Source organism: Narcine bancroftii, chromosome 4 (assembly GCF_036971445.1).
Source record: "Narcine bancroftii isolate sNarBan1 chromosome 4, sNarBan1.hap1, whole genome shotgun sequence".
NCBI classification, from domain to species: domain Eukaryota; kingdom Metazoa; phylum Chordata; class Chondrichthyes; order Torpediniformes; family Narcinidae; genus Narcine; species Narcine bancroftii.
Window position 1 is genome coordinate 110,740,317 of NC_091472.1, and position 16,820 is coordinate 110,757,136.

Sequence of the window (16,820 nt, forward strand, 5' to 3'; positions counted from 1 at the left end):
GCGGCTTTGTTCTACACTGAGAACAGACACAACTCTGAACAATTAGCAGTAAATACCACCATCTTTCAACATAGGGAAGTCATTATTGAATCATCTGAAAGTTATCAACCTGAGGCACAATCATAAATATCTTTTCACATTGAATTCAATTCCAGGCCTCTATTTTTCCCCAAGGGTCTTTAATGCCACAATTCAAATATAGTTTTGATGTGAAAGGGCAGTCATTCCTACTTCATCTTTAGTATTTAAATATGAAAAATAAACTATGAACTATGTACTAGCTATTATCCATTCAATAATCCATTACAAAGTAACAATTTACACACACTATGTTACAAAATTAATAATCCATTATGTATTTACTACACAAGGCCACAGAAATGAATAGAACAGTGGCAGAATATGATGACAACATGGTTCCAAACTGGATTAGATAAATGGGTAGAAAATAATTGTGGCGAGCCAAAGGATGATATACTGCTAAGATATGTGGTTATGAATGATTGGGTGCAGAAATGTGATTAAGTCAGGACTATAATATAAAAAAAAGTGGCTGTGTGTGTGTGTGTTTGGTGGGCAGTCAAGTAACTGGTTCTTTTGACTGCCTCAACCTTTGGAAAAAAAAGTTTAAATTTCTTGAAGAATTCTCCGTGTTGCTTGACTGATTTTAGACCTCATGAACCTCGACATTTACAGCTCTATGTCAAGCTGATTCAAAATAGTAGTATTAGGTGCCTATCCTAACTGAATTGCATCTGGAAATTTAAAAAAAAACATGCAAACAACATGAAGAAAACTTCAGGCCTGAAAAGCCAAAAGTACTGTAACTTGCAAATTGTTGACCTTAAAAAAAAACACATGCATTCAACTCAAACACTTAATTTTCAAGATTCTTACAACAAAAAAAAGATTTGGCTCAAGATAAAAGGAGTTTCAGTCGAGGGGCAGGATATGACAAAACATTAGTCAGTGTATAAATTCTAGCCATTCGATGGTTTCCCCACACAAAGCACTTCAAATAAAACCAATGTTTACAAAATATATTTAAGAAATCAATGAAGAGAAAACATTTTCACACCTCAAAGAAATCAAAAATCAGCTCCAGGTTATCTGGCTCCATAGTTTGAATGCTATACTCTGTCCATTGTCCAGGTTCCAAGGCATAGCCACATTCTGGCTGTGAGTGGCGTGACTTGTACCCATCATTGCTGATTAAGGCAATTTCTAAATTAGTGGTCCATTTCTCAGCCGGTGTAGTCACTAGTTTGTCATCATCTTCATCTTCTTCAAATCCTTCCAAGGTCAACTTTACCCTTTAGTACAAAATAGTCATTGTTAAATTTGAAAAGGTCATGTTATTCATTCACTACAATTTGGAGGAAACTAATCTTGCACTTGATGATTATAATTAAAAACTATTTTAATCAACTTTTATACACCAGCTTCTAAAAACGTTTGGAAGTCATTATCTCTTTTATACACCTTCAATATTGATGCTCTTATCAGGTATACTTGCTTGCAAAAACTTATGTTTAGGAAAGAAGAATAGAAGTTCATGATTTTATTAAAAATCACGATGGAGTAAAAATTGTGCAAGAATTAAAGTTGGACAAAGCTGCGACATCAATAGCAGAGAAAGGAAACCACGTGTTAGAACTGCTCTGCCAGTGTTTTGGGCCCCATTTCTAGATCTCCAATGCTCTGCTCTTTTTCTACCAATTTAAAGGCCTCAACTTTTCCTTTCGACATCAGATTTAGAAGGTTTTCTCCATTTAAGTGTCATCATTCACAGGTTTCTTTAAAAAGGATATGCTCAGTTTTAAAATATTTTTATTGGTTAAAATGAAAAATTTGTATCCAAAAAGGTACAAATCAGATCAAACATTTCATAAATGAAATTAACCACTCCATTTAGCGTAACATCCATAATTATAAATCATAACCATTTTTCATTTCTTAATCAAAATGAAATTAAGTTATACTTTATATTACAATCAATGTTTACAATTCTCAATTAAAAGAATTTAAAAAGAGAAAAAGAAAAAATACAACAGAACAGAAAAACAAACAACCCCCTTTTATTCAACCCTTCCTCTATAACAGAGATCCATAGGAATTGAGTGAGGACAACCAAAGACAAGAAATCACATAGCTGAAGCCTTCCAACACCTTCGTTCTTTAAATTGTGAAAATATTCCATGAATGGGCCCTACGTTTTATAGAAATTAAACTTTACATTTTTAGGAGTATCTAATTTTTTTCCAGACTTAGATAGGATATAATATCCTGTAACCATTGAGCACGAGTTGGTGGGTGTGTCATCTTTCCATTTCAACATTTTGTTGAAAAGGGGATATTCTGAGCCTTCCAGCAATTTCCCCATTGAACACCCATGGATTCCAATGGTGGAACTTGAAGCAAGATTATAGTTGTGAATGGAGAAAAATGGCTTCAAGGAGTAATGTTTACATTGTTCAAGTTTAACAATTAAATGCTTCAATGTTACTTGCATCATTTTAACTGTTATGTAATTGTCTAATAGGTTTCAAATGTCTGTCAATCAGAACATCCAGTTTTTGCAAGCTTGCCATCTGGCAAAAATCAGGCCATAGCTCAGTAGTTTTCCCAACAGCTCAGGTTTAATTTTTTTTCCTGCAGTTTTATTGTGGTCTTTCCCACCCCCTACATTTTTACACATTTATATGCTGCTCCGTCACATCTTTGCACCTTGACATACAGCTCTCATTAGCCTGGAGCTCCAAATTAACAGCTGAAGACATGAAACAATAGCTGCATTTAACATTTAGCACCCAGGAAACTTCACCAAATTCCTATAATCCACCAGGAAGTCTGGAGACACTATGATTGAAGTACAATACACCAAGGTGCTGGAGAAACTCAGCAGGTCACAATATTTATAGGATGCAAAAAGAAACCAATATTTTTGAACCAGTGCCCTTCATCAAGGTATGAGCAAAAAGCAGGTAGGCACCTGAATAAAAAGGTTGGGAAGATGAGAGAAGGGAGGAAGGGACAGAGGGAAGAAGCAAAGGTCAGATGGGAGGGTAGAAGAGGGAAAAACAGCTGAGAAATTATAGGAGAGGGATAACTCTGAATGGAGAAGGAAGGGAAAGGGTGGGGATCTTGAGGAAAGACAGAGAAATAGAGAAAGATAGAGTCACAGTGGGAGTTTAATGGAGAAGTTGATGTTAACTCCATTGGAATTTGGAGTGTGCCTGGACAAAGTGTTGTTCCTCCAACTTGGACCCCTTGTAGATAGCGAGGGTAGGCTGAGTCAGAAGTCTGAGGAAATGGGGGAAATTTTGAATGATTTCTTTGCCTCGGTATTCACTAGGGAAAAAAATGTTGAACCAGTTGAAGTAAAGAAAAATAGTGGGGAGGTCATGAAGCATATAAGGATAACCGAGGAGGTAGTGATGGCTGTGTTAAAAAAGATAAAGGTGGATAAATCTCCCGGACCGGACAAAATATTCCCTAGGACACTCAGGGAGGCTAGTGGACAGTTAGTGGGGCCATTAACAGAGATATTTAGGATGTCACTGGCCACGGGGGTGGTACCAAAGGATTGGAGGGTGGCGCATGTGGTTCCTCTGTTTAAGAAAGGGTCCAAATGCAAACCTGGGAATTATAGGCCTGTAAGTCTGACGTCTGTGGTGGGCAAGTGTTCTGAGGGATGCTATTTACAAATTTTTGGAGGTACAGGGATTGATAGGGAGTAATCAGCATGGTTTTGTCAGGGGTAGATCATGCTTGACAAACCTGATTGAGTTCTTCAAGGGGGTTACAAAAAAGGTTGATGAAGGGAAAGCTGTGGATGTTGTCTATTTGGACTTTAGTAAAGCTTTTGACAAAGTTCCCCACAGGAGGTTAAGAAAAAAGGTGGAGGCATTAGGTATAAATAAGGAGGTAGTGAAATGGATTCAGCAGTGGTTGGATGGAAGGTGTCAGAGAGTAGTGGTAAAAAATTGTTTGTCCAATTGGGGGCCGGTGACTAGTGGAGTTCCTCAGGGTTCGGTCCTGGGTCCACTACTATTTGTTATATATATTAACGATCTGGATGTAGGGGTAGAGAATTGGATAAGCAAGTTTGCGGATGACACAAAGATTGGTGGTGTTGTGGACAGTGAGGTAGATTACCGTAGATTAAAAGGTGATTTAGGAAGGCTGGAGGTGTGGGCTGAGAAATGGCTGATGGGATTTAATACAGATAAATGTGAGGTGCTACATTTTGGAAAGGCAAATTTAAATAGGTCATATACATTGAATGGTAGACAATTGAGGAGTGCAGAGCAACAAAGGGATTTAGGAGTTATGGTAAATAGTACCCTCAAGGCTGATACTCAGGTAGATGGAGTGGTGAAGAAGGCTTTTGGAATGTTGGCCTTCATAAATTGGAGTATTGAATTCAAGAGTAGGGAGGTTATGATAAAATTGTACAAGGCATTGGTGAGGCCAAATTTGGAGTACTGTGTACAGTTTTGGTCACCAAATTATAGGAAAGATATAAACAAAATAGAGAGAGTGCAGAGAAGGTTCACGAGAATGTTGACAGGATTTCAGGGTCTGAGTTACAGGGAAAGGTTGTGCAGACTGGGGCTTTTTTCTCTGGAGTGTAGAAGATTGAGAGGGGACTTGATAGAGGTGTTTAAGATTTTAAACTGTCTTTCTATTCTAATGGTAAGTGCCTAAATCACATTATTAAAATAGTTTATCTCCTGACAACTGGGCCACTGTTCATTGCAGCTAATTTGGAAAATAGTATTCAATGAAAAATCCAGATATTGGTGGTTATAATGAAATGAACTGCAGACATAACTTGTCTTTATAATTACAGGTGCAAGAAAATAAAACACATAGCCCATATTAGAGGCAGGTATCCTCCAGAAAATCAAGGAAATGGAGTGTGGAAAAGAATTTACTTTATGAAGATTGTGAAAGCAAATCATGCTGACATTGACATCAACATTGGTGGCAAACAGCCAATTTTAAACAGCCCACTCCTGTTCAGCAAGTTGTTTGGAAGCCAAGTTGCAGCCCTAATTATAACCAAGGATGTTAGGGTTATTGACACATTCTGCTTCATATTAGACAAAACTAAGATTTTAATACACAAAAACAATAAAGGTCTTAATGAAGTCCTTGTGTCTCTCTATATTAATCTATAAATTTTGGAGTCTGTAAGCAGTGGGGATTGCTACCAGCTTTCCATGATATATCATGTAAAATAAATACCGAAAAGATACTCAAAGTCTCAGATTGGTTAATTTTGTTCACATGGGGTCAGGAGACAAAAATCTGGAAAACACTTCTTAAAGGCTAAGACAAAGGCATTTTGGTTTTACTATAACCCGAAATACTTTTCTGGTGGCATTAAAACATTGGCACACAATTTAGTTTTCACAAATGCAACTAAACTGATCCAAATGCAATGTTGGGTCAAGTAGTCTAACTATATTATTTTTAAACTTCCAGGCAATAGATCAGATACCAAAGAAACTTCATTAATTTAATTTGGTACAGTGATCTTAACTGTATGAGATGCAGCTGTTATTAACTGATTTTGAAACAATCAAGCACCCATCAAACATCCTTAATGATCTCATTCAAATTTACATAGAAATGGTTTACCTAAACCTTGATTTCTTGAACTTTTTCTTGGTCATGGAAACCGGAGGTTTTTCTGAACAGTGTAGCCTCAAGCGAATTTCACTTTGACATGTTAACCACCCAGACTCCAATTTCTCAATGCCATCTGAAATAAAAAGTTACTCAGTTTGTCTTGTAAAAACAAACACTTACTCAGCATAAAGTATACAGATGCACACTTATGACATATGAAGGTATACACGTAGAGTCAGAAGTTGTAACAGGTGTATTTTCTAATCTAATTGTAGATCAATTCAAAGCGTTTAACTCCATCATGAAAAGTGACCATGTGCAATATTAATCAAGTCTATTCTTAACATATTATAAACAAGAGTTTCTGATCCTTATCAAGTTTCCAAATGTCCATATTTCCGAAGTCCTTTCCTGGAGTCAGCAGAGAGGCAATGGTGAAGAAAGTGCACCAACAGAGTTGGAGATTTGGTATGTCATTGGGAACTATCCAACTTCTACAGGTGCACTATGGAAAATACAATGAAGGGCTGGATCCGAGATTGGTTTGGGAATTCAACAGCCTAGGAATACAGAGGCTCCAGAAGGTAACAAACATAGCCAGATGTATTACAGGCTCTAACCTCCTACCCATTGCTGATATCCATGAGAGGCGCTGCCTCAAGAAGGCAGTCATCATCATAAAGAGACCCCATCATTCTGGTCACAACCTCTTCTGTACCTTCTCCCCAAAGATTGAAGAGAGAAGCCATCACCAACAGGTTCAAGAAGAGCATCTTTCCAATAGTTATCGGCATCTTGAACACTCATCAGGACCATCACAGAAGAATTGTTTGCACAACTGCTGTCACTTTTTTTGCATCAGGGTAACTGGCAATTTATTATCCTTTTTTTGTGTACATTTATTGCTTTTCCTTTTTTAATTCAATTATGTAGCGGTTTTTAGTTTTTTATTTAAAGTAGCAAATTGGCTGCACAAAAATTTTGGTCCAATTGTACATTGTAATATTAATGAGACAATAAATTCAATGATTAAAACTAAAAAATCCCAGGCACTGATCAGTAATTTAAGATTTAGAATCACTTCAACAGCACTTGAGTAATTCCGACGGTTCTGTTTCAACACTAAATCTTAATCTGATTCAAACCTCAATAAAGTCGAGCCCAATTTCTACTCAAATCATCAGTTAGCACTATGCTATAAACTTTGGCAAGTAGATCTGCTGTACACTATAGTGCAAATTGTTTCCATACCTTGCACATTGAGAGAAAACTTTAGATTTACTAGCGACAAGAGAAATATTTAAAAAAAATAAATGGTACTGAAAATGTAAACTATTGAATTCAAACTATTTAAATATGAAAAAGGACAGTAATCTCTGATCAGATATAAGATGGGGTCACGTGACGCAGCAGAGCTAGGAGGGTGCGGGCCCGGGGGTTCCCCAGATGAATCTAAATTAAAGCCATAAAAATTCCCACTCACCTTCAAACTAGCTGAAGACCTACAGCTAAAATAGGAGCAGAAAACCAATTAAAAAATAAGGTAATTTAGTCAGTGACCAAAATTCAGCTTCTGCAGCAGAAACCATCCAGGGGATGCTCCGTCAGGAGATCAACAGGGTGGCAGCAGCCCAAGAAGGAGGGAGATTCACTTAAATCTCCTTGAGGAGATAAGGAGAGGTGATGAAGCCATTTTCATTCAATATGCTGGACTCCAAAACTAAAGAAATCAATCAATCCATCTCAGGACTTAGATCTGTGCTAGATAAACTGAGCTCCCGCGTGGCTGATGCACAGAGGAATGTGTTGGGATGGCAGATGATTAACAGAGATGGACTCTTCCTTCAGCATATTAAGGAAGAAAAATTACTTTTTATTGAGGAAAATTGACCAGTTGGAAAATTACAGCTGATATAATAATTCACATTGTTATTCTTAAAGAAGGCTGAGAGGGAAATAACCCCGTTAAAATTTTTTCCTAACTTAATTCCAGACATTATGGGACAAGAACACTTTAAAAAGCCTATAATAATTGAACAAACACATCGAGCTTTTGCACCCAATCCATCTACAGGCCAGAGACCAACACATAGGCTTGCTTAAGTATCAGAACTGGTGGAAAATTCCTACGTGCCGCCGCGCAGTAATCAAGAGAAAACAAGGGCCTCATCACATACAATAATAGGCCAGTGCTATTTTACCCCTGATCCAAGTGCCAACTTTTTAATAGATCTAAAAAAATATGGAACTTGTATGCCATCCTTGCACATGCTAATTTTCTCTATATCACTCCAATTTTAGAATATGTGCTGCCAAAGCGAGCATAAGTGCCAACTCCCTGATGGAGGTGATTCTTCAAAACGCCCAGGGAAGCAGCGACATTCCTGCACGACTTACCAGGCCGAGAATGAAATAGCAGAGAGCTATTTGTAGTCCTCAAGGTGCCATGGATATAGGTTTTAAACTGTTGTCACATTTACCACTTACAATGGATAGACGAGTTCCAATTTAAACCAATTAGTTTCTAGAGTAGCTAATTTTATATTAATTATTTTTGAATTGGGTGTTTTCAAATCTATTGTTGCATTCAAAATTGAACAATCTCACATAGTAACTCATGTTTTTAGATAAGAGCCCTGGCAGGCAAAATGTTTACCAATTCATCAGACATACTTTGTATAATGAGCGCAGAGTGTACATCCCAGACTGATGGAGAAGGTAATGCTGAATATTCAGAAGTCAACACTGGAGGGGTGGAGAAGGGAGGGCTTTTTTAAAATTTTATTAACCTTGTCAACTATTTTGATCACAAGAGACATTTTTGCTTGTATAGAAATTTTACAGAAAGGTCATAAAACTTGGGTATATACACACACAATTACTATTGATGAATAAGATAGTGAAATTTGTCAGCTTTAATGTGAATAGGCTGAATAGATCAGTGAAAAGGAAAATAGTCTTGGCACACTAGGGGGAAAAAAGCAAACTGATATTGCCTTTATACAAGAAACCCACCTTACTGCACAGGAACACAAGAAACTAAGGAGAGAATGGGTAGGACATGTAATATCATCATCTTTTAATTACAAAGCCAGGAAGGTAGCCATCTTGGATAAACAAAAACACACCAGTAATGATGGGAGAGACTATCATTGACCCATCAGGCTGATGTGTATTAGTTTATTCAGAACCCTGGACACTTACATTTATACACACCCAATTATTTTGATGAATTCTTTATTCAGGATATTTTCCTTAAGTTTTCAGGGGAACAAAATATACTTGTAAAGGGAAATTTTAATTTCTGTTTGGATCCTGTCCTAGACAAGTCAACGCCGACAGTATCCAAACTAAAAGTGGCCAAAACTACTCTGGCTTTTATGAAAGCTTTAAATTTGACAGCTGTGTGGAGGCAAACGCACCCTTGAACTAGAGATTATTCTTTATTCTTGCCCCCTATAATTCCCATATGAGGTTGACCTCTTTTTGTGATCAACAGTGAATTCATAGAACATTTGAATATCTATCTAGAACCCTGTCAGATCATTCACCCTTGACCCTCTCGATTTTGATTCCAGAGAAACCAACTCACCCTCCCTCCAAAAAATGAGAATTTTGTAAGTTTATTAGAGACAAGATAAAGTTATTCTGAGATAAACTGTCCCTCTGCTCCCAACAGTTTTATTTTATGGGACAATGTTGAAAGGCTATCTAAGGGGACAGATAATCTCATACAAAAAGTATTAAGAAGAAATACATGGCAGACATAGAAGGACTAGAAATAGAAATTCTCAAATTGGAAAGGAGTTCCAATGGTCTGGTTCCAATGGAGTATATGAAGTTTTTGTAAACAAAAAGCTCAAGTACACTACACATTTATAAAATTGAAAAAATCCATTCCAAGAACTAAACAAAGATATTACAAACTGGGAGAGAAAACACAGTCTCGCCCTGGCAATTGAAAGCAGAGAAAAGTTTGAGGACAATTAATTCAATGCAAACTGAAATGAGTTCAGTCTCATAATTGAACCAAAATCAATAACACATTTAAACAGTTCTATGCATATTTATACAAATCAGAATTGCCAAAGACTTGACCAAGATTGATGATTTTTTAAAAAAATCCACTATAGAACTGTCCAAACTTGACCAAGAAGATCAAGCAAATTTGGACCTCCCCTTTACTCCAAAACTAAAAGGTCGGGCTCATTACAGTCCAATAAATCACCAGGGGAGTCCGGTTTCACCAGAATTTTATAGAGAATTTAGGATTTACTTGTACCCGCATCATGGATTTAATTAATTTAGCATCTAAAACTCAAACTCTCCACGAATCATTTTCTATTGCCATAATTACTGTGATTCTTCATTTTTGCCCATTTCATTATTAAATTCAGATTATAAATTGATTTTTAAAGCCTTGGCTAATAGGCTTGGCCAATATTTGAAAAAAAAAATCCAGATACGAGTGGCTTTATTTTGAAACGCTGATCAGCCAACAATCTATGTAAGCTCTTTAATATTATCCATTATGCAAAGTCTAAGGTTGAACCAAGTTTCGCTGTGGCTCCAGATGCAGAGAAAGGCTTTGACAGGCTGGAACGGCTGTATTTATTTGGAGTCTTGGCCAAACTTGGGTTTAGGAAACTGTTTATTAATTGAGTTAAAACTATCATAATCCTAGAGTCATCACTAATAGACAGATCTCAGCAATGTTCCCTTGAGCAGAATGAGTTGACAGAGCTGTCCCTCATCTCTAGGATTGTTTTGTCTTGGCTATTGAGCCCCTGGCAGAAGCAATTAGACAAGACCCAGATATAAAGGGTTTTAAAGTGGGTCAGACAAATTACAAAATTAACCTCATGACACATGATGTAATCCTGTACCCAACATACCCGGTTAACTCCTTCATTAAATTACAGACTTTATTAAAGCTTATGGCAAAATTTCAAGATACAAAGTAAGCTGGGGAAGAGTGAAATTATCCCACTCGCACGGAGTACCAGCGAACAAGCCCATTCAAGTGGCCCTTGAATGGCATTAAATATCTTGGAATAATGGTAGATAATGATCTTTAGAATTTGTACAAACATAAATACCTCTGATTACTTAGTAAAATTAAAGGGGATTTGAGCAAGTTGGTGAGTTTGTCCATCACTGTACTTGGCGGAATCAACTGTGTGAAGATGAATATATTTCAGCATCTTTTCCAGTCCTTGCCCATTCCACTACCCCAAACATTTATTAAAACCCTTAATAAGAAGGCTGGGCAATTTATATGAAACTGTAAAATACCCAGAGTATCTATGGAAAAGTTAACATGGGACTATAGATTAGAAGGCATCCGGTTGCCCAGTTCTAAAACACATTATCTGGCGGCCCAAATGAGATTTATTTCTTCTTTTTTGAGGGTGATGATACCTATCTTGGGTACAAATTTGATTGCACTCCCTAAAAAAATTTTTAAAAGCTGTGCAGTGATTTAATTTATAAATGGAATTCTAGAATTATATCCAACAGAACAGACAATCCTATTTTAAAGCACTTGGTTAGAATAAGATGCAAGACCTATGGAGGCTTTGGACTGAAAAGGGGATTGTCACTGAAAACCTCTCTCTAAGACAAAATGAACTCATACCATGACTTTAAACAACAAAATTCTGGAGACCTAACATCATAATGGAATACAACATCTTCCAGATGTTATGCTATGAAAAAGGACTTTTTATGTCATTTGAACAGTTGAAGAATGACTTGCCCAATAAGACCATCTTTTGTTACTTTCAGTTAAGATCCTTTCTTAAGGCCATCTTGGGAGAAACTGCTTCATGAAGGAAATGTATATAGATTTCTAGAATGTACTTTTTACTGATGAATGAGGGCCCAAAGCCAGGTTTGTATTGATGAGATGGGAGTCAGATTTAGACACAACAATTGATGAACAACTCTGGTCAGATCCATGTCAAGGAAGTTTGTTAGCTACTATCAATGTCAGATATAGACTGCTTCACTCTAATTTTCTCCATCTCTACCTTACCCCACATAAATTACATCAACATAAACTCTAGTTGTCAGAGATGTGCCTTCGGTGTAGTTGAGAGGTTGGTTCCTTCTTACATTCTACTGGGCTCTGCATGAAAGTGAGATGCTTCTGGTATGACTTTTGTGACATCCTAACTAAGATCACAAAAGCCACTTTCTCAGTGGACCCAGTGTGGGTAGATTGCTAACTAAAATCCAAATTAAATTCAGAGAATTTGTCTTGTGTGGCAGGAAATGTATAGTGTAATATGGATATCTGATTCCCTGCTCCTCATATATAGGTGGTCTTCAGAAATGAACAACTATATTCCTCTTGAAAAGACCACGTATAGTCTTAGGAAAGGATTTAACACCTTCCTAAAAATTTGGCAGCCTTGTTTAGAACATCTAGGCGCTTCACTAACTTCACCATAGGGCTGCGATCACTTCTGACTAGCCAGCAGACCTCTGTAAAGACTATAACACTGGTAATATCATGTCTCTATATTTTACTGTACACACTGACAATGGGATTTTTCTTATCTTTTTCTTTGTTTAATTAGACTTGCATGAGGGGGGGGGGTGAGGAAATGGGTTTTCTTGACATTTTGTTTTTGTATAGTTGTTGACAGTTAAATATGCTTCAAATGAAATATTAAAGAAAAAAATTAAGACTTGGATTTAAAATTTCCAGTTTGCACATCATGATCTAAACCCAGCAGTGCATGAAAATCCAGGGCCAGCAGAGTGCAAAATTACTGTTTATTAACTAGTTCAACACCAAAAATAACTTGAGAATAATTAAGATAAACACATTAAAGATCAAATGAAAGTTTGAAAACTCCCATAGTATGTAATAATTTCTGAACATCCTAACCCAACAAAATATTCACAACTTTAAAACATTCAATATTCAAAATAACTTGTTTTTTTTTTAAACCTCCTTCATGTTTCACATTACTAAATTTCCAAGTGACAAAGGTCAAATTAAATGTAATATACGAGATCTTTTGGTTTTTGTCTCTTGGATTTTTGTTTATTCTCAGTCAGGATTCTCTACCCCAACTCCATTGTCCTGATGACTAACTGCACAGATTTATAGTATAAGTCGTTGCTCTGACAGGCAGTTGTATTAACAGTGTGTGCATACATACCTAGTGGTAGCAATCTACCATTGAATATCAGCATTCAGCATCTATCAACATGCATTGCATCAGAAATATCTACATGTATATTTTGCCACACCACCTACGGCTCCTAGAACGCTTCCACCAGCGTTGTCTCCGCTCCATCCTCAACATCCATTGGAGCGCTCACACCCCTAACGTCGAGGTACTCGAGATGGCAGAGGTCGACAGCATCGAGTCCACGCTGCTGAAGATCCAGCTGCGCTGGATGGGTCACGTCTCCAGAATGGAGGACCATCGCCTTCCCAAGATCGTATTATATGGCGAGCTCTCCACTGGCCACCGTGACAGAGGTGCACCAAAGAAAAGGTACAAGGACTGCCTAAAGAAATCTCTTGGTGCCTGCCACATTGACCACCGCCAGTGGGCTGATAACGCCTCAAACCGTGCATCTTGGCGCCTCACAGTTTGGCGGGCAGCAGCCTCCTTTGAAGAAGACCGCAGAGCCCACCTCACTGACAAAAGGCAAAGGAGGAAAAACCCAACACCCAACCCCAACCAACCAATTTTCCCTTGCAACCGCTGCAATCGTGTCTGCCTGTCCCGCATCGGACTGGTCAGCCACAAACGAGCCTGCAGCTGACGTGGACTTTTTTACCCCCTCCATAAATCTTCGTCCGCGAAGCCAAGCCAAAGAAAAGAATAATAATGAATAATAAAAATGATCCCAATACTTACTGTGGATCCCAAAGTAGCCATCATCCAAAATGCATTCCTCTTCTGGAAAAAGGAAAGCATGAAAAAAGTCAATGATTGTTACAGCGGGCATACAATTTACAGTTCAAAACTCCACAATATTGTGTTCCTAGTTGTAATACCTTGAAATCAATTTTCTCCAGCACAGGATGTACTTGTTTTTTAGTAATCCAATGTACAGAAGCATCTTTAACTATATACTTATCACCAAAAGAAACATTATTCAAATACTTTTCTGAGATAGCATACTGAGCACTGAAGGTCAAATCCAGGTCTTGAAAATGCAAATACTATTTTGTAAAACTCGGAAAGCATATATTTAGTAGTTTCATTTTCTAGAAGCTAAAAAGCCAGGGAGAAAAATCAGGATGACTTTAAAAGCAATTAGTGATGTTTAAGGAAGGCACAGACTGAGAACAATGAAGCAATCAACCCCAAGCTCCAGTCTTGTAAAAATATGTGCACATGCAATGCATCCAGATTAGACAAGCTCTATTGCAAAGAAATGATCAAGGCAATGGGAGAAGTGTAACAGGATGAAATAGAAATCAGTCAACTTCAGTTAAAGAGTGCAAGCAAATTTCACCTTGTTGAGGAATATCAATTAACGTACAAATTAGGCAATGCCCTCATCCATTTGTAAAACACTTGTTATAAAAGGGCTCAATAGCACTATATGCAGGAAACCAATGGCCATCTAGATGGAACAAATCTGGTCAAGCCATTGAGTAAATCCTTCACTTAGTTATGTAATTACTTTGTTCCCAAGGAGGAAATTTCAGAAGCTCATCTAAAAAGATTGAAGAACTCAGCATTGATCCTTGATCTGGAACAGAATCCATTGCTACTCATTTAGACCCAGTGGGGTAAGTTTGCTCACTTTATTCTTTCTGACAGTGTGCAGGCTCATTTCAAAGCTGAACTTTCCAGGATACAAGCACTTGCTCTCAATTTGGAAACAAAAATGCACAAAATGTGCTTTAAAAAAATCTAATTGGTTGTTTTTATGCACAGATCAACATGGTTAAGATGGCCACCAGGCACAACATAACTTCACACATCACAGTGAACAATTTAAAGTTGCAAAAGTTTATATAAATTAAAGGGCAAGTTGACCTTTGCTTATTTTGATATGGTAGTTACCTAAAGATGCAAGTATTAGAATAGGGCACGTAACCCTCCTTTTGTTGGGGAGGGCTACATACAAATACTACATCAATGAAATTGCTGTTTACTAACTAGTTCAACACCAAAAATAACTGGGAGAATAATTATGATAAACACATTAAAGATCAAATGAAAGTTTGAAAACTCCATATTAAGTCATAATTTAAGAGATGTACTTGCAGGACTATAAATCTGGTGCCAGGTTTTAAACTGAGACATGACAGGCAAAAAAAAGTAATTCATTATGATCAAGGATATTTTAAACCAACTTAACAGGCAACTCAAGTTTGAACTTCCAGCCACACTACATGGTAAAGGAGCATTCATCAATTGATAATTTTCCAAAATGGCATTGCATGAAGTAGCAACAAGAATTCAGAAAATGGGTTGGGTGCAAAACCTTTTCTTATAGAAAGCAGCCAAGGTGGCTGTCTACCAAAAACAGTTACAAAGAAAAACTGGATAAAGATGAAGTGGGAGAAATGGAAAGGTACATTGATGAGGTTGTATGAGAAATGAGAAGAGATGCATGCAGTACAAAACGCAAACTTGGAAGAAAAAAAACATCCAAGACACCAAAAATACTAAAAAGCCATTAGTAGGTTAAGCAGTATCAGTGGGATTAAAAAACAGTTGATATTTCAGATCATGGAGTTTTCATATGAACCTATTCAATGCATTGGTTCATTCCTGGGCTTTAAAAATGCAATGGATCTTGACAGCCCAGTACTGAACTTCTGCTAAAAAGGGAGGCAAGGTTTCCATTTTCCAAACAAAGCCTTTAATTTGTATTTTTTTTACAAAACCGAGGCCTGGATTTATGACCTTCAGAATTCTTGCTATGCATCCACTTTGTTATGCAAAGACCTTTCGTACAAAGTCTCAAACAAATCAGAGATTAGGAAAAATTGCAATCAGAATTGGTATCTTTTAAATTTCATTAGAGAAAATATGAAGTCATTAAGTGTTATCAGCTGTATGGCTCCACATCCCAAGTGCTATAATTCTAGACATCTTTGAGGGGTAGTAGGTTATGCACAGCATGTAGGTCCAAATACATTAACAGTCTTCATGCAAAATATAGAATTTATTTATTCTTGGACATTAAAAAGAGCTTTGGCATCTATTCAAGGAAAAATATTTACAATTGTAAATGGAGATACAAGGAATTACAGACTCTAGAATCTAGAGCAAAAAAAACCAAACTGCTGGAGGAATTCAGTTTGAGCAGCATCTGTGGGTGGGGAATAAAGAAAAGGAATTACAGACAATCACAACCATGCCACAGGACCAAGAGTGAAGAGGGCCGTGTTAAAGAGAGGGATGAGTCAAGGCTGTGCAAGTGATGGGGCATTGAGGGGTGAAAGAGGGGTGAAAGATAATGTAGAGATGGGTGAAAGCTAGCAGGTGGAAGCAGAGGAAGAAATTAAAGGGATAGTGGAACCAGCTGCCAGCTGAAGTGGTGAATGCAGGCTCAATTTTAACATTTAAGAAGAATTTTGACAGGTACATCGATGGGAGAAGTATGGAGGGTTTATGGATTTGGTGCAGGTCAGTGGGACAAGGCAAAAAATTATTCAGCACAGACTAGAGGGGCCAAAGGGGCCTGTTTCTGTGCTGTTATGTTTTATGGTTCCATGGTGCCAGATGGAGGGTTGGAGGAAGCTGGTTGATGGTGACCAGCAGGGGCTAAGGCTACTTGTGCAGGAATCGTAAGTATTCTATGTGACAATAATGGAACCTTCACCTTTTTTAAAAAAAAAGTGACAACAGGAACCATTAGAGCAGATAGAACCAGACTGGGTAAGAGAACCAGTGGGTGAAATGAGTAGGTAGCAGGTGGATTGAACCAAGAGGGGACGAGGAAATCAGAAGATGAGATGGGGGGTGGGGGGGGGTGGAAAGAGGGGGGAAACAGCAGGCAAAATTTAACTTGAAATTAGAAAATGCCCCATTGGGGTGTGGACTACCCAGGCAGAATAAAAGGCATTGTTCCTCCAGTTTGTTTTGGTGAAGGCAAAGAACCAACAGGGGATTGTGGAAGTGGGAAGAGGGCATGAAATGATACTCAAGCAGAATGGCAGAAAGTAGATGGTCTTATAAACCAGT

At 37.6% G+C, this 16,820-nt stretch overlaps 1 protein-coding gene and 1 pseudogene across 1 annotated transcript in view; both read right to left on the bottom strand.

Moving 5' to 3' along the window:
* The window catches only part of gpcpd1 (glycerophosphocholine phosphodiesterase 1), a 94,671-nt gene that overhangs the window by 33,232 nt on the left and 44,619 nt on the right, over positions 1 to 16,820 (bottom strand). The window contains 3 exon segments of the mRNA XM_069932417.1: positions 1,079 to 1,313; positions 5,650 to 5,773; positions 13,527 to 13,568. Of these exon segments, the coding sequence (XP_069788518.1) occupies positions 1,079 to 1,313; positions 5,650 to 5,773; positions 13,527 to 13,568 (401 nt within the window).
* Positions 7,866 to 7,965, bottom strand: LOC138762565 (U6 spliceosomal RNA; annotated as a pseudogene).